Source organism: Procambarus clarkii, chromosome 50 (assembly GCF_040958095.1).
Source record: "Procambarus clarkii isolate CNS0578487 chromosome 50, FALCON_Pclarkii_2.0, whole genome shotgun sequence".
NCBI classification, from domain to species: Eukaryota; Metazoa; Arthropoda; class Malacostraca; order Decapoda; family Cambaridae; genus Procambarus; species Procambarus clarkii.
This window is the reverse complement of record NC_091199.1, coordinates 20,997,006-21,014,181: the sequence shown is the minus strand read 5'-3', so window position 1 is coordinate 21,014,181 and position 17,176 is coordinate 20,997,006. Positions and strand designations below refer to the sequence as shown.

General features: G+C 48.6%; 1 protein-coding gene across 1 annotated transcript in view; it reads right to left on the bottom strand.

Moving 5' to 3' along the window:
* Window positions 1-8,220: 8,220 nt before the first annotated feature.
* The window catches only part of LOC138351681 (ice nucleation protein-like), a 12,268-nt gene continuing 3,312 nt past the window's right edge, over window positions 8,221-17,176 (bottom strand). Inside the window, exons 2-6 of the mRNA XM_069303700.1 lie at window positions 16,982-17,176; window positions 15,543-16,418; window positions 12,860-13,765; window positions 10,819-10,886; window positions 8,221-8,463 (exon numbers count right to left, since the gene is read on the bottom strand). The exon at window positions 16,982-17,176 is cut by the window's right edge and continues 386 nt beyond it. Of these exons, the coding sequence (XP_069159801.1) occupies window positions 8,221-8,463; window positions 10,819-10,886; window positions 12,860-13,765; window positions 15,543-16,418; window positions 16,982-17,176 (2,288 nt within the window). The remainder of the gene's footprint in view (window positions 8,464-10,818; window positions 10,887-12,859; window positions 13,766-15,542; window positions 16,419-16,981) is intronic.

Here is a 17,176-nt window from a genome sequence, read left to right as displayed (position 1 = left end):
ACTATAGTGTCGACCCAGTCTCACCCTACCCCTCCCATGCCTACCTACCCCAGCCACAGCCTATCCCCTCCCAACCCTTGCCTGTATTCCCACCCCAACCTCAAACCACGCCCACTTACACACCCAAGCCTCAACTCACCCCCACCTGCCCACCCCAGGCTCAAACCATCCCATTTTCCTCCTAACCCCTGCCTGTATTCCCACCTCAGCCTCATGGTCTATAGGTCTATAGAAAGGTCTATTTATGGTCTATAGAAAGACCATAGATGCTGGGTAGCCAAGTGTCGCTGATTAAGTCCCCAACGAATGAAGTTCTTTTCTCTCTTGTTATACGGGACCCACCATCGTAATTAACGCGAAGTCAACGAAAAAAATGGCACTTGTCCAAGTTTACAACAAATGAAGTTAGTTAACTCTGCGAAACGTTTTAAATAAAACCATTTAATGAAGGAGCACGTACTGCACTAGCCAATTTCTGAAGGAATCCTCGGCTGCTTTACTTAACTGAGATGAGTACTTCCTATAAGAATTAAAGAATATGACTTAAATAAAAATTAAATTAACAGTGGGACTGTTAAAATAGAAAGACCATAGATTTAATAATGAAAGTTGGTAGTGAGTTGGTAGTGACCTGACTGGTTAGGGAGGGTCATTCCCCATGAGGGAGGTGAGCTCATAATGTAGAAAACGGAGGCGCCATCGAGCCAAAGACGCCTTTGTCAAGTCATCAAACTAGGAGAATAATGAAATGTATTTCAGAATTAGTAGGAATTATCAATCGGGGTTAAGTTCTTATGTTAAAATTAACGTCAATTGAGATTAATGAATACGTCTTGTATCTTAACAAAGTAACATATGACTTAAGGCAGATCTGAAATAGGTAAAACATATTTCGTCACTGGAAAATAGGTACCTATCAACTTGGTTGTTAAATCATGTAAATTAGTGAAATACAAGTGCTACTGAATATTGTAATTAGCCTGGCTCTCGTATCTAGACTATTCGCATTTGTTTTGGAAATTATAAGTCACCTTCAGTGACAAACATTGGATTTTAGATAGTAATCTTTTTCACAGAATAATTTGGCAACTTAGCATAGGTCAGTCGGAGCTTAAGAGGACAGTAGAAGGTCAGGGTGTGTTGAGGACATCCTAAGGGGCCAACATCTCTCAGAGGGCAAGACTGAACAATTCGTCAGCCTGTGGTATTTAAGGTAAATGTTCTGTGTTCTGGTTAAATTACAGTGTAGAGTCCACATCATGTTTGTGTAGTTATTGCTCCAGTTAGGAAGATATTTGCAGTGATCAGGGGACTATGTCACGATAGACTGTTCCCAGTGATCACAGGACCGAGTCACTATAGATCGTTCCCAGTGATCACGAGACCGTGTCACTACAGACCATTCCCAGTGATCAGGGGACCGTGTCACTATAGACCGCTCCCAGTGATCAGTGGACCGTGTCACTATAGACCTTTCCCAGTGTTCACAGGACCGTGTCACTAGACCGTTCCCAGTGATCACAGGACCATGTCACTATAGACCGTTCCCAGTGATTAGAGGACCGTGTCACTAGACTGTTCCCAGTGATCAGGGGACCGTGTCACTATAGACCATTCGCAGTGATCATGGGACCGTGTCACTAGACCGTTCCCAGTGATCAGGGGGACCGTGTCACCATAGACCGTTGCCAGTGATCAGGGGACCATGTCACAATAGACCGTTCCTGGTGATCTGGGGATAGTGTAACTAGACGATTCCCAGTGATCACGGGACCGTGTCACTAGACCGTTCCCAGTGATCAAGCGATCGTGTCACTATAGACCATTCCCAATAATCAGAGGACCGTGTCAATATGGACCGTTGCCAGTGATCAGAGGACCGTGTCACTATAGACCGTTCCCAGTGATCAGAGGACCGTGTCACTATAGACCGTTCCCAGTGATCAGAGGACCGTGTCATTATAGACCGTTCCCAGTGATCACGGGACCGTGTCACTATTGACCGTTCCTAGTGATCAGAGGACCGTGTCACTATAGACCGTTCCCAGTGATCACGGGACCATGTCACTATAGACCGTTCCCAGTGATCAGAGGACCGTGTCACTATAGACCGTTCCCAGTGATCACGGGACCGTGTAACAATAGACCATTACCGGTTATCAGGGGACCGTGTCACTAGATCGTTCCCAGTGATCAAGGAACAGTGTCACTATAGACCATTCCCAGTGATCATGGGACCGTGTCACTATAGACCGTTCCCGGTAATCATGGGACCGTGTCACTATAGACCGTTCCCAGTGATCACGGGACCGTGTCACTAGACCGTTCCCAGTGATCAGGGGACAGTATCACTATAGACTATTCACAGTGATCAGGGGACCGTGTCACTATAGACCGTTCCCAGTGACCAGGGGACCGTGTCACTATATACCGTTCCCAGGTGCAGGCGATGAGTCACAATAACGTGGCTGAAGTATGTTGACCAGACCACACACTAGAAGTTGAAGGGACGACGACGTTTCGTTCCGTCCTGGACCATTCTCAAGTCGATTGTGATGAGGACAGATTGATTGATGATTGATATAGATTAAACCACCCAAGAGGTGGCTCGGGCATATATAGCCCGTAAGTGGTACAATTTTTTTTTTCTCAGTATTTTGAGGTTGCATTTAACCATCAAGCTGTTATCGCGGGGGAGGATACTGCTTCACAGTCTTTATGAGGGTGTCCAGCTACTGTACACCTTTGTTGAACAGGAGAGTGACTGTGTTGATGGCTTCAGGGTGGCCACTGCATGATTCAGGAACCCTTAAAGCTCTTCTAAGGTCATTGGTTGCTTCACATTCCAAAAGATAGTGAAGTAATGGCTTTTCTGTGACAGTTTGGCAGAAGATGCACTCTCTCTGTCGGGGTTCACCAATCTCCCAGTTGCATCTGTAACCTAGACGTAGTCTATATAGCCTAACTGCTATTTCCCTGTGGATTCCTTTTGGGATATTAAACCTTTCTAATTTGGACCAAGTAATCAGAGGACCGTGTCACTAGAACGTTCTCAGTCATCAGGGGACCGTGTCACTATAGACTTTTTCCTGTGATCAGGTGGACCGTGTCACTATAGACCGTTCCCAGTGATCAGGGGACCGTATCATTATAGACCGTTCCCAGTGGTAAGATGACCGTGTCACTATAGACCGTTCTCAGTGATCAGGGGACCGTGTCACTATAGACCGTTCCCAGTAATCAGAGGACCGTGTCACTAGACCGTTTCCTGTCATCAGGGGACCGTGTCACTATAGACCTTTCCCAGTGATCAGAGGACCGTGTCACTATAGACCGTTGCCAGTGATCATGGGACCGTGTCACTATAGACCGTTCCCAGTGATCAGGGGACCATGTCTCTGTTGACCATTCCCAGTGATCATAGGACCGTGTCACTATAGGCCATTCACAGTGATCAGAGGACCATGTCACTATAGACTGTTCACAGCGATCAGGGGACCGTGTCACTTTGGACGATTCGTAGTGATCAGGGGACCGTGTCACTATAGACCATTCTGCATAAAGACTTCCTCATGTGGGAGATATTAATTTGACTGGAAATGTTTAAATGGATAACAATGAAATGTTCAAAGTAAGACACGTGAAGACCAGAGGATGTAAACTGAAGCTGAAGATCAAGATAACTGAAGAGAGGTATGGAAAAGTTATTAATCGTAAGATTCACAATAAAATGGAACGGACTACAACACGAAAACGTGGAGGCAAATGGAACGGTCTACAACACGAGAACATGGAGGCAAATGGAACGGTCTACAACACGAGAACATGGAGGCAAATGGAACGGACTAGAACCCGAGAACATGGGGGCAAATGGCACAGTCTACAACATGAGAACATGGAGGCAAATGGAACACACTACAACACGAAAACGTGGACGCAAATTAAAAAAAAGCTTCAAAAGGAAATAGGACAAGAAATAGGAGTAATGGAAATCATCGCATTAAGGAGACGGAAAGGCGGGTCTTAGGATCTATTACTCGACCCTGTAAACACATGGTCGAGTAATACGTGGGCTATCAGGAGAAAGCGCCAAGCCATTACGACTATATAGCACTTGGAAGAGATCAGGATAAGGGTTTGGGGTGGTAAGGAATTGTGCCCAACCACTTGTTTGGTCGGGGCTTGAATGTCGACCTACAAGAAGCGAGACCGTCGCTCTGCCATCCAGCTCCAGTACAACACTTCCCCCACCCCTACCTACTAGCACTCACATCCCAGACTCCCACCCCCCACCCACATCCCAGACTCCCACACACACCCACTTCCACCCACATCTCCCTCCCTGTCCAGCTCGCTGCTGCCGTGAGGGGGGCTTGGTGGGCGGCTGCCGGAGAGTGATGCTCCTTGGGGTGGTCCCCTGTCCTTTTGTAGCCTTGTGCTCCTGCTGCTGTCCTCACAAATTTTGCTGGATGCCTTTTCCTTTCCCTTTTGTTTCGTTTTTTTCCCCTCTCTTCTCCTTTCTCGTTGTCATTTCCTGCTGACATTGTACCTGTTTTGATAATTTTTTTTGGCCTTCTTTTGTTTTGACGCCCGGGTGTTTGAGGAGGCGTACTCTTGCACCCGTAGAACTGTAGTATCTAAAGTCTCGAGCGAGGGGAACCTTTTATTGCCAATCTTCCTTTCGTCACTGAACCCGATTTCGACGAACTGACGGTTCTTAAGGTGACGTTTATGGGGCGTATACTCACGATGTGGTCGGTCGGGAGGGAGCCGGTCGGCCGAGCGGACAGCACGCTGGACTTGTGATCGTGTGGTCCCGGGTTCGATTCGAGGCGCCGGCGAGAAACAATGGGCAGAGTTTCTTTTACCCTATGCTCCTGCTACCTAGCAATAAAATAGGTACCTGGGTGTTAGTCAGCTGTCACGGGTTGCTTCCTGGGGGTGGAGGCCTGGTCGAGGACCGGGCCGCGGGGACACTAAAGCCCCGAAATCATCTCAAAAATAGAGTCTCATCTCAAGAAGAAGATGCACCCCTATGGGGCCCCGGCATGATCGGCGATAGCTTCTTGTTGGGTGTCCTGCCTCTAATTGTGGCTCCATGGTGGGTGTGGGGGACACATTCGTGAATGAAAGTGTTTCTTTTCGTATTCATGTGTATAAATGTTCCTCTTGTACCCTGTCAGGCTCGTGGGGTGGGCGACCAAGCCCTCGAGTCGGACATTATTGGAAAACCGGGCTCTGTAGCCCCCGCTGCGTTGGGTTCCGACCTTGCTCCTCCTTTGACACTCCTGACTACTCCCCTCGGCTCCCCTCCCTTCTCTGTGGTTGGAGCGAGCCACAAACCCCCAGTGGTGACCACCTCATCCCCTGGCATGGCTCAGTCGCCTTGTTGTGACTACTGCGCCTTTCAACCTCTCTCTCTCTCTGGGGGTTCTCAACGCCGTCCATGCCATGACCACACTCGCTTGATTTCTTCCCGTACTAATGCGTATCAAGCCTTGTTTGGTCCTGCTTCGTGGGCCAAATACTTTGATCTCCTCCCTCTTGATTCTATGCCTCCTGACGATTTCTCCCTCCATAGGCATCTTGTTGATTCCATAGATGTCTCTGTTACCTTCAACCCCACCCGTTTCGGTACACGTGTCGTTGCTGCTCCTTCTCAGGATGCAGCCTCCCGCTTGGCTGCCTTATCCTGCCTTGGCGAGACCCCTATTCGGGTCTCCAAGAACGCTCGATTGAATGCCAGTGTTGGCACTATTCTCCTCCCGCCCCATGTTGCAACCAGTGTTCGGAATCTGCAGGACTGCCACGATGATGTTCGGTATATCCTCGAAGCCCAGGGCCATTCTGTCCTCCAGGTAGACACGTTTTCTCGTCCCCCTCGTGGTCGTCGCCGTCAGCCCCTTCGGGTTGTGAAGATTACCTTTGATGGTAGGACCCTTCCGCCCTCTGTCATTCTTGTTGGTGCCAGGTGCTCTGTCCAGGAGTACATTCCCTCTCCTCGGCTCTGTGATAGATGCTGGAGGTTTGGCCATGGTGCCCTCCGCTGCTCTAGAACTATCTCTCTCTCAGTTCTTTGTGTGGGGGCGAAGGTCACTCTAAGTCGGAGTGCACTTCTCACCAGGCTCGCTGACTCAATTGAGGTAAGGCCCACCCTTCCTTCTCACGTGCGTGTATACATTACATGCTTGAGGCAGCCGTCCTCAACTTGAAGCACCGGGAGCTTTTGTCTTTTCCTGAGGCAAGGCACCAAGTTCGCCAGCTCCCACCTTATGCTAACGTCTCTTATGCTCGTGTGTTGCGCTCTTTCTCTCCTCGTCCTTCCCACCATCCTCAGACTCAAAACCGTTTCCGGCCTTGAACCCTGATACGTCCAATGCCCCCTCCTCTGTTCCTTTGAGTTCTGTCCCAAAGGGTTCCCCTCCTGGTCCTCTGTCTGGTGTTCCCTTTCTTTCTGCCCGGTCTGTCATGTCTCCCGTGTCTTCTTCCTCGTCTCCCTCCGATCCTCCTTCCCATCCTTTTCACAGTTTTCGCCCCTTTGTGTGTGCCTCCAGGAGCCGATGCTTGGGGCTTGTCCTGTTGTCCTGGCCGCTTTTGTGGCTATTCCTTTCTCCCCCCCCCCTCCCCCTTAGGTGTTGCTGGGGCTCCTAATTCTTCTGCTCTCTTGATTCGCTCTGATGTTTCCTTTGTCCCCTTACTTTTTCCTTCGCCCCTCCATTGTTCTGCTGCTCGTATCTTGTTGAGGAAATGGTACACCGTTTGTTCCATTTATCTCCCCCCGAGTGTCCCGCTTTCTCACCCCGATCTGAAACACCTACTGGACTCCTTGCCAGAGCCTGTGCTCCTGCTAGGTGATTTCAGTTGTCGTCATTCCCTTTGGGGTGATGTTTTGATGAACCTCCGAAGTCGCCTTTCTGAGCCGTTCATCCTCTCTTCTTCCCTGTCTCTTCTGAATTCTGATGAGCCCACACATTTGAACTCTTGGGCACACACCCTTTCCTGTCTTGATCTTTCTCTTTGCTTGTCTTCTGTTTACTTAGATTTAACGTGGCAGGTTCTTGATGACCTCCATGGCAGTAACCATTTCTCCATCCTTGTTACCTTTACCTCTTTTCACCCTCCCCTCTCCTTCCCTAGGTGGCAGTTTGCTAAGGCAGACTCGAACCTATTTACCCTCAGTGCTTCCCTCTCTGACCTCTTCCCTCTGCCTCTCCCTCGCTCTCTCCTTCATTTTCATGACACCGTCTTCGACGCTGCCCTCCGCTCTATTCCTCACTCTTCCTCTCGGGGCACACGGAAGTGCGTTCCCTGGTGGAATACAGACTGTGCTCGGGCTGTCCGCTGTAAGCGCGCAGCCTGGAAGAGACACTGCCGCCGGCAGACAGCCGACTCTTTTCTTTTATTTCGGAAGGCGAATGCGGTGGCCCGTAAGGCCATCAGTATAGCTAAACGTGAATGTTGGGCATCTTATGTCTCCACCATTACATCCGATACTCCTCTGCTGCAGATCTGGAAGTGTATCCACAAGAAAGTGGGTAAGTTCGTTCCCGATGTCTCACCGGTCCTTCACCTCCATGGTACTCTTGTGGCAGACCCGTTACAGGTCGCTACCGAACTGGGTTCCCACTTTTCTTCTGTTAGCTCTGGTTTTCGTCTTCCCCAATCTTTCCTTCTTCGTAAACCTTTCCTTGAATCTTGTCCTTTGGATTTCTGTACTCATCTTCGCCTTCCCTATAACGATCCCTTCTCTCTCTCTGAACTTCGGTCTTCCCTGGCCCTCTGCGGTTCTACGGCGGTGGGCTCCGATGTTATTCTTTATGAGATGCATCGCCATCTTCCTCCATGCACATCTCAGTATTTACTGAGTATGAATAATCGGATCTGGGATTCATCATCAGTCCCTGAGGACTAGCTCAATGCCGTTGTCCTCCCTGTTCTCAAACCAGGGTGTCTGGGAACCTCCTCTAAGGACTTTCGCCGTATTGCCCTCAACAGCTGTGTTTGTAAACTCTTTGAACGTATGATTAACGTTCGTCTGATGTGGTTCTTAGAACACCATCACCACCTCTCCCCTTCTCAATTTGGTTTCCGCAAGTGCCGCAGTGCAACAGATGTCCTGGTGAACTTGGAGGTCTATATTCGTACTGCTTTTGCTGCGAAGACCTCCATTGTTGCCGTCGTTTTTTTGTTGCCCTCAATGGTCTTCTTTCCTCTATTCCTTCAGGCGTCTTCTTCGCTCTCTTTGTCAACGATCTTACCCTTTACTGCCAGGGTGATGATCCGCCTCTCCTTCAACGCCGGCGTCAACTTGCAATTGATGCCGTGTCGTCTTGGGCCACCGATCATGGCTTCAGGTTCTTTACATCTAAGACTTGTGCTATGATTTTTACTCGGAAGCGTGTTGTTCTTCGCCCTTCTTTGTTGCTTTATGGTCACCCCATTGTGTACAAGAATTCCACTAAGCTTTTGGGGTTGATTTTTGACACTCATTTTCTTGGTCACACCATATCTCTTACCTCTGTGTTGAATGCTCTAAGGTCTTTACCCTCCTTCGGGTATTGTCCGATACTTCTTGGGGGGCGGATGCACTCTACTCGCTTTACATTCATCCTGTCTAAGCTCGATTATAGTTGCCCTGCTTACTCGTTTGCTTCTCCTTCTACTCTTCACCGTCTTGATGCTTTGCACCATACTAGGTTGCGCCTCAGTTCTGGTGCCTTTCGTTCGACTCCCGTTCTCAGGTTGTATGTTGACACTAGCTACTGTCTTCGCTACCTTGCGCGGTTCTTGCAACATCCTTCCTATCGCCTCTGTGGTGCTTTAACTTTTGCCCCTCCTGCGGTTCCTGTTCCTCTTCACTACCTCCCTCTTTCTGTCTGGTTATCTCGCTTACAAGATTCTCTTTCTGTTCGTATTACTAATATTTCTCCTCGTGTTGTTCCTTCTTTGCCCGCAGGGAGAGTCCCCCTTCTGCAGTTAAGTACATCGTTAACCCGCATCATTTTACCCCTCCTACAGTTCTATAATGCCTTTTCCTTGAGCACTTTTCTCCTCACTCCCGCTCCGTTTCCGTCTTCACCGATGGGTCTAAGTCGGCGGACGGTGTAGGCTACTCTGTTGTTTTTCCTGATTGCCCTTATATGTGTCGCTTACCTCCGGAGACTAGCATCTTCACAGCGGATCTTTATGCTATTCTCTGTGCTCTCCGTCTCCTGCTTCCTCGTTGTCAATCTTCCTTTGTAGTAGTTGTTGACTCTCGTAGTGCCCTCATGGCTCTCGGGTCCTTTAATCCAGTTCATCCAGTGGTTGTCGAGATCCAGCATTGGCTGTTTCTTATTCACAGTAAATTTAAGTTAGTTGAGTTTTGTTGGGTTCCCAGCCATATTGATGTTTCTTTAAATGTGTGTGCGGATGCTGCCGCCAGGAAAGTTGTCCACTCGTGTCCCATCTCTCGTAAAGGTATTCCTTATTCTGATTTCTACCCGGTTATCCATTCTTCCATCCTTACCCGTTGGCAGGCTTGTTGGTCTTCTGTTACAGGAAACAAACTGCGTACTCTTAAGCGTGTGTGTCCTCGTGGCCGTCCTCCTACGACCGAAACCGGCGATGGGAAACAGCTCTGGCGAGGTTGCATATTGGGTATACTCGCTTAACTCGTGGTCACTTGATGGAGTGCCGCCCTGCTCCTTATTGTCCATATTGCATTGTCCCTCTTACGGTCGTGTATATCCTTGTTAAATGTTCTGACTTCCGGGACGAGCATATGTCTTGTTTTACGATCGTCCCTCGCGGTCGCTTGTCCCTCGTTAGTATTCTTGGTGACTCAGATACTTTTTATATCGTTCGCCATATGCGTTTCTGTTCTCGTATTGGCATCCTTGGTGATATTTAGCGCCCTCTGATTATCCAGCACATTTGATGGTGCTTCATAGGTTTCCCGGTTTGGTGCCCTCTTTTGATAATTACTTACCTACGCCCACCCACTTCCACCCACATCCCAGACTCCCACCCCACCCACATCCCAGACTCCGACACACACCCACTTCCACCCAAATCCCAGACTCCCACGCCCACCCACATCCCAGACTCCCATTCACACCCACATCCCAGACTCCTACCCACGCCCACTTTCACCCCACATCCCAGACTCTCTCCCACACCCACTTCCACCAACATCCCAGACTCCCACCCCTACCCACATCCCAGACTCCCACCCAAACCCACATCCCAGACTCCCACTTCCACCCACATCCCAGACTCCCACCCCCACCCACATCCCAGACTCCCACCCCCACGCACTTCCACCCACATCCCAGACTCCCACCCCCACCCACTTCCACCCACATCCCAGACTCCCACCCTCACCCACTTCCACCCACATCCCAGACTCCCACCCCCATGCACTTCCACCCACATCCCAGACTCCCACCCCCACGCACTGCCACCCACATCCCAGACTCCCACCCACACCCACTTCCACCCACATCCCAGACTCCCACCCCCACGCACTTCCACCCTCATCCCAGACTCCCACCCCCACCCACTTCCACCCACATCCCAGACTCCCACCCCCACGCACTTCCACCCACATCCCAGACTCCCACCCCCACGCACTGCCACCCACATCCCAGACTCCCACCCACACCCACTTCCCAGACTCCCACCCCCATGCACTGCCACCCACATCCCAGACTCCCACCCCCACGCACTTCCACCCACATCCCAGACTCCCACCCCCACGCACTTCCACCCACATCCCAGACTCCCACCCACACCCACACCAACAGATTAAGCTCTGACCACTGTAGAATCACCTACCATGTCCATCTCTGAGATCTGCCCCATACTGCGCACCTCAATGTCAATCTCCACCGTCGTGGGCTCACCTGAGGGAAACCATGAAAACCAATTAATTTACATCATATAATTCAAACGCAGCAACAAAACAAGTGTAAGTCTAAATAATGGATAGTTCATCCATGAACAGCTTCACAATCTCCACCGAGAACCAGAGCAATTACCGACCACAAACCCATGACCGGGATCCTACTGAACATTCGGAGACGCCTACGGGTCAGCATCACTCATCTCTGGAGAGTCGTGTGGACCAGCATCTCTGATCACCAGGAGTGAACCATCCCTAATCACCAGGAGTGAAATATCTCTGATCAACAGGAGTGAACCATCGCTGATCACCAGGAGTAAAGTATCTCTGATTGTTGGAAATTATCCAACACTTATACATCATTTTTGTATAATAATACATCATAATTGTATTAACCATAGTAATTACTAATTTTACTAATTCGTAGAATTAATCCAATTAATGTTTCTATTGTGACACAGAATTTTACCAAATCCTTCCTACAGTCTCCATGACGCTGGGAGGTAGCAGCAATTTGAAACATGAAATATCTCCACATTAGTTGAATTTAAACAGAATCCAATTAATTACTTTCCTTTACAAAGGATAATCGTTTTTAGTTGTTTTTATGTATACAGCATATTATTGCTTACTGAACTCACTTATTTACGTGAATTAACAACTACATTGGGAAATATTGCAATGTAAAACAATTCTATATAATATTCCTTTCGTTCATTTTACGCAGTCTTAATAAGCTGACTTGCATTATGCAAAAACATATTGCATATTAATACATTTATTCGTGACATTAGTACTTGTCACCATTTTTTACTTCCCTAATTAATTATAAGTAAATTAAATACTTTACGCTCGAGAATACTTTGGAGCGTTATGCGCATGCGTATCGCAGCCAGGGAGGAAGGAGACTCCTACTAGCAACGTCATATTAGCAGCGTGCAAGAGAGAGGCGCCATTGCAAGGAACTTGCTTAGTATCATTTTAATCGCTCCAACAACCACGAGAGCGGTGCCACGTTCTTTCGGCATATAACGGCAGTGTCCCGGAACTAATTAATTCTCCGGCCCGTAGTTGACGTTTTAGCAACAGCAGTTTTAAGACAGAGGACTGGAATCGTTCCCTCGACCAACGGACACTTGGCCCAACAACTTATTTACCTTTTATTTAACATTGTGATCACATGTTAATATTTAGACTAGTTGTCGTTAGGCCATTTATTTACAACAAAAATCTAGTACGTTTATTCTCTGGCCGTATTCCGTAATTTATATAGGAATTTATAGTCATTCATGTCCGTAGAAGAATTCTACAGTGTCAGATATATCGTTTAAGTCATATAAGGAAGAATTCCGTATTATTAAATATCTTTTATTATTTACGTAGGAGATTTCTACATTGTAATTTCCTTACAGCTCCCGAGTCCACATCAACCGAGGAGCTAGGCTACCCACCTTCACGTGCAACAATTTCCCCGATGCAATACGTCTTCAGTGGAGTGTGGCAACTAATTTCACATCTCTTATTTTCACTGCTAAGATGTTAATTGTTTTCTGTAGAGAAATAACTTAGCTACCTTAATGATCTCCAAATGAGATCAATACTACTAACCCATTGATTTGGTTATATATTTTACCTTATTACTGTAGTATCTTGAGGTACCTTTGCCTCTAATTATTATTATATAATACATTTAATTTTCATTAATATTTAGTTACTTCGGTGAAGAACCAGCACTGAAATCATGCTTTGGATATAGTAATGTTTTTGCATGTAACCCCCTATTTTGGGTGAGTGAATTTGACTCATAATATACAGTCCCTTTAATATTCTATGAATTATTAATTAAGAACATCCATAGGACACTAGTTCATGGATTTACTATCAAACCACTTGCTCTACCTAGTTTTCCACTTTTTCACAAAAAGTGGTGGTCCTTCGTAGCTATCGAAAATAGTATCAATTTAAATGATTTACATGAGTCAAGTTTTCCCACACTGATCACCAGGAGTGAACCATCTCTGCTCACCAGGAGTGAACCATCTCTGATCACCAGGAGTGAGCCATCTCCGATCACCAGGAGTGAACCATCTCTGATCACCAGGAGTGAGCCATCTCCGATCACCAGGAGTGAACCATCTCTGATCACCAGGAGTGAGCCATCCCTGATCACCAGGAGTGAGCCATCCCTGATCACCAGGAGTGAACCATCTCTGATCACTACGAGTGAACCATCCCTGATCACCAGGAGTGAACCATCCCTGATCACCACGAGTGAACCATCTCTGATCGCCAGGAGTGAACTATCCCTGATCGCCAGGAGTGAACCATCTCTGATCACTAGGAGTGAACCATCTCTGATCAACAAGAGTGAACCATCTCTGATCGCCAGGAGTGAACTATCCCTGATCGCCAGGAGTGAACCATCTCTGATCACCAGGAGTGAGCCATCCCTGATCACCAGGAGTGAACCATCTCTGATCACCACGAGTGAACCACCTCTGATCACCAGGAGTGAACCATCTCTGATCACCAGGAGGGAACCATCTCTGATCACCAGGAGTGAACCATCTCTGATCACCAGGAGTGAACCATCCCTGATCACCAGGAGTGAACCATCCCTAATCACCACGAGTGAACCATCTCTGATCACCAGGAGTGAACCATCTCTGATCACTACGAGTGAACCATCCCTGATCACCAGGAGTGAACCATCCCTGATCACCACGAGTGAACCATCTCTGATCGCCAGGAGTGAACTATCCCTGATCGCCAGGAGTGAACCATCTCTGATCACCAGGAGTGAGCCATCCCTGATCACCAGGAGTGAACCATCTCTGATCACCACGAGTGAACCATCTCTGATCACCAGGAGTGAACCATCTCTGATCACCAGGAGTGAACCATCTCTGATCACCAGGAGTGAACCATCTCTGATCACCAGGAGTGAACCATCCCTGATCACCAGGAGTGAACCATCCCTAATCACCACGAGTGAACCATCTCTGATCACCAGGAGTGAACCATCTCTGATCGCCAGGAGTGAACTATCTCTGATCGCCAGGAGTGAACCATCTCTGATCACCAGGAGTGAACCATCTCTGATCACGAGGAGTGAACTATCCCTGATCACTAGGAGTGAACCATCCCTGATCACCACGAGTGAACCATCTCTGATCACCACGAGTGAACCATCTCTGATCACCAGGAGTGAATCATCTCTGATCACCAGGAGTGAACCATCTCTGATCACCAGGAGTGAATCATCTCTGATCACCAGGAGTGAACCATCTCTGATCACCAGGAGTGAACCATCTCTGATCACCAGGAGTGAACCATCTCTGATCAACAAGAGTGAACCATCTCCGATCGCCAGGAGTGAACTATCTCTGATCGCCAGGAGTGAACCATCTCTGATCACCAGGAGTGAGCCATCCCTGATCACCAGGAGTGAACCATCTCTGATCAACACGAGTGAGCCATCTCTGATCACCAGGAGTGAACCATCTCTGATCACCAGGAGTGAGCCATCCCTGATCACCAGGAGTGAACCATCTCTGATCACCACGAGTGAACCATCTCTGATCACCAGGAGTGAACCATCTCTGATCACCAGGAGTGAACCATCTCTGATCACCAGGAGTGAATCATCTCTGATCACCAGGAGTGAACCATCTCTGATCACTACGAGTGAACAATCCCTGATCACCATGAGTGAACCATCCCTGATCACAACGAGTGAACCATCTCTGATCACCAGGAGTGAACCATCTCTGATCACCAGGAGTGAACCATCTCTGATCACCAGGAGTGAACCATCTCTGATCACAACGAGTGAGCCATCTCTGATCACCAGGAGTGAACCATCTCTGATCACCAGGAGTGAGCCATCCCTGATCACCAGGAGTGAACCATCTCTGATCACCACGAGTGAACCATCTCTGATCACCACGAGTGAACCATCTCTGATCACCAGGAGTGAACCATCTCTGATCACCACGAGTGAACCATCTCTGATCACCACGAGTGAACCATCTCTGATCACCACGAGTGAACCATCTCTGATCACCAGGAGTGAACCATCCCTGATCACCAGGAGTGAACCATCTCTGATCACCAGGAGTGAACCATCCCTGATCACCAGGAGTGAACCATCCCTAATCACCACGAGTGAACCATCTCTGATCACCAGGAGTGAACCATCTCTGATCGCCAGGAGTGAACTATCTCTGATCGCCAGGAGTGAACCATCTCTGATCACCAGGAGTGAACCATCTCTGATCACCAGGAGTGAACTATCCCTGATCACTAGGAGTGAACCATCCCTGATCACCACGAGTGAACCATCTCTGATCACCACGAGTGAACCATCTCTGATCACCAGGAGTGAATCATCTCTGATCACCAGGAGTGAACCATCTCTGATCACCAGGAGTGAATCATCTCTGATCACCAGGAGTGAACCATCTCTGATCACCTGGAGTGAACCATCTCTGATCACCAGGAGTGAACCATCTCTGATCAACAAGAGTGAACCATCTCTGATCGCCAGGAGTGAACTATCTCTGATCGCCAGGACTGAACCATCTCTGATCACCAGGAGTGAACCATCTCTGCATGATCACCAGGAGTGAACCATCTCTGATCACCAGGAGTAAACCATCTCTGATCACCAGGAGTGAACCATCCCTGATCACCAGGAGTGAACCATCTCTGATCACCAGGAGTGAACCTTCTCTGATCACCACGAGTGAACCATCCCTGATCACCACGAGTGAACCATCTCTGATCACCAGGAGTGAACCATCTCTGATCACCAGGAGTGAACCATCTCTGATCACCAGGAGTGAACCATCTCTGATCACCACGAGTGAGCCATCTCTGATCACCAGGAGTGAACCATCTCTGATCACCAGGAGTGAGCCATCCCTGATCACCAGGAGTGAACCATCTCTGATCACCACGAGTGAACCATCTCTGATCACCAGGAGTGAACCATCTCTGATCACCAGGAGTGAACCATCTCTGATCACTAGGAGTGAATCGTCTCTGATCACCAGGAGTGAACCATCTCTGATCACTACGAGTGAACAATCCCTGATCACCATGAGTGAACCATCCCTGATCACCAGGAGTGAACCATCTCTGATCACCAGGAGTGAACCATCTCTGATCACCACGAGTGAACCATCTCTGATCACCACGAGTGAACCATCCCTGATCACCAGGAGTGAACCATCTCTGATCACCAGGAGTGAACCATCCCTGATCACCAGGAGTGAACCATCTCTGATCACCAGGAGTGAACCATCTCTGATCACCAGGAGTGAGCCATCCCTGATCACCACGAGTGAACCATCTCTGATCACCAGGAGTGAGCCATCCCTAATCACCACGAGTGAACCATCTCTGATCACCAGGAGTGAACCATCTCTGATCGCCAGGAGTGAACCATCTCTGATCACCAGGAGTGAACCATCTCTGATCACCAGGAGTGAGCCATCCCTGATCACCAGGAGTGAACTATCCCTGATCACTAGGAGTGAACCATCCCTGATCACCACGAGTGAACCATCTCTGATCACCACGAGTGAACCATCTCTGATCACCAGGAGTGAACCATCTCTGATCGCCAGGAGTGAACCATCTCTGATCACCAGGAGTGAACCATCTCTGATCACCACGAGTGAACCATCTCTGATCACCAGGAGTGAATCATCTCTGATCACCAGGAGTGAACCATCTCTGATCACCACGAGTGAACCATCTCTGATCACCAGGTGTGAACCATTTCTGATCACCACGAGTGAACCATCTCTGATCACCAGGAGTGAACTATCCCTGATCACCAGGAGTGAATCATCTCTGATCACCACGAGTGAACCATCTCTGATCACCACGAGTGAACCATCTCTGATCACCAGGAGTGAATCATCTCTGATCACCAGGAGTGAACTATCCTGATCACCAGGAGTGAACCATCCCTGATCACCACGAGTGAACCATCTCTGATCACCAGGATTGAACCATCTCTGATCACCACGAGTGAACCATCTCTGATCACCACGAGTGAACCATCTCTGATCACCAGGAGTGAACCATCTCTGATCACCAGGAGTGAACCATCTCTGATCAACAAGAGTGAACCATCTCTGATCGCCAGGAGTGAACTATCTCTGATCGCCAGGAGTGAACCATCTCTGATCACCACGAGTGAACCATCTCTGATCACCAGGAGTGAACCATCTCTGATCACCACGAGTGCACCATCCCTGATCACCACGAGTGAACCAT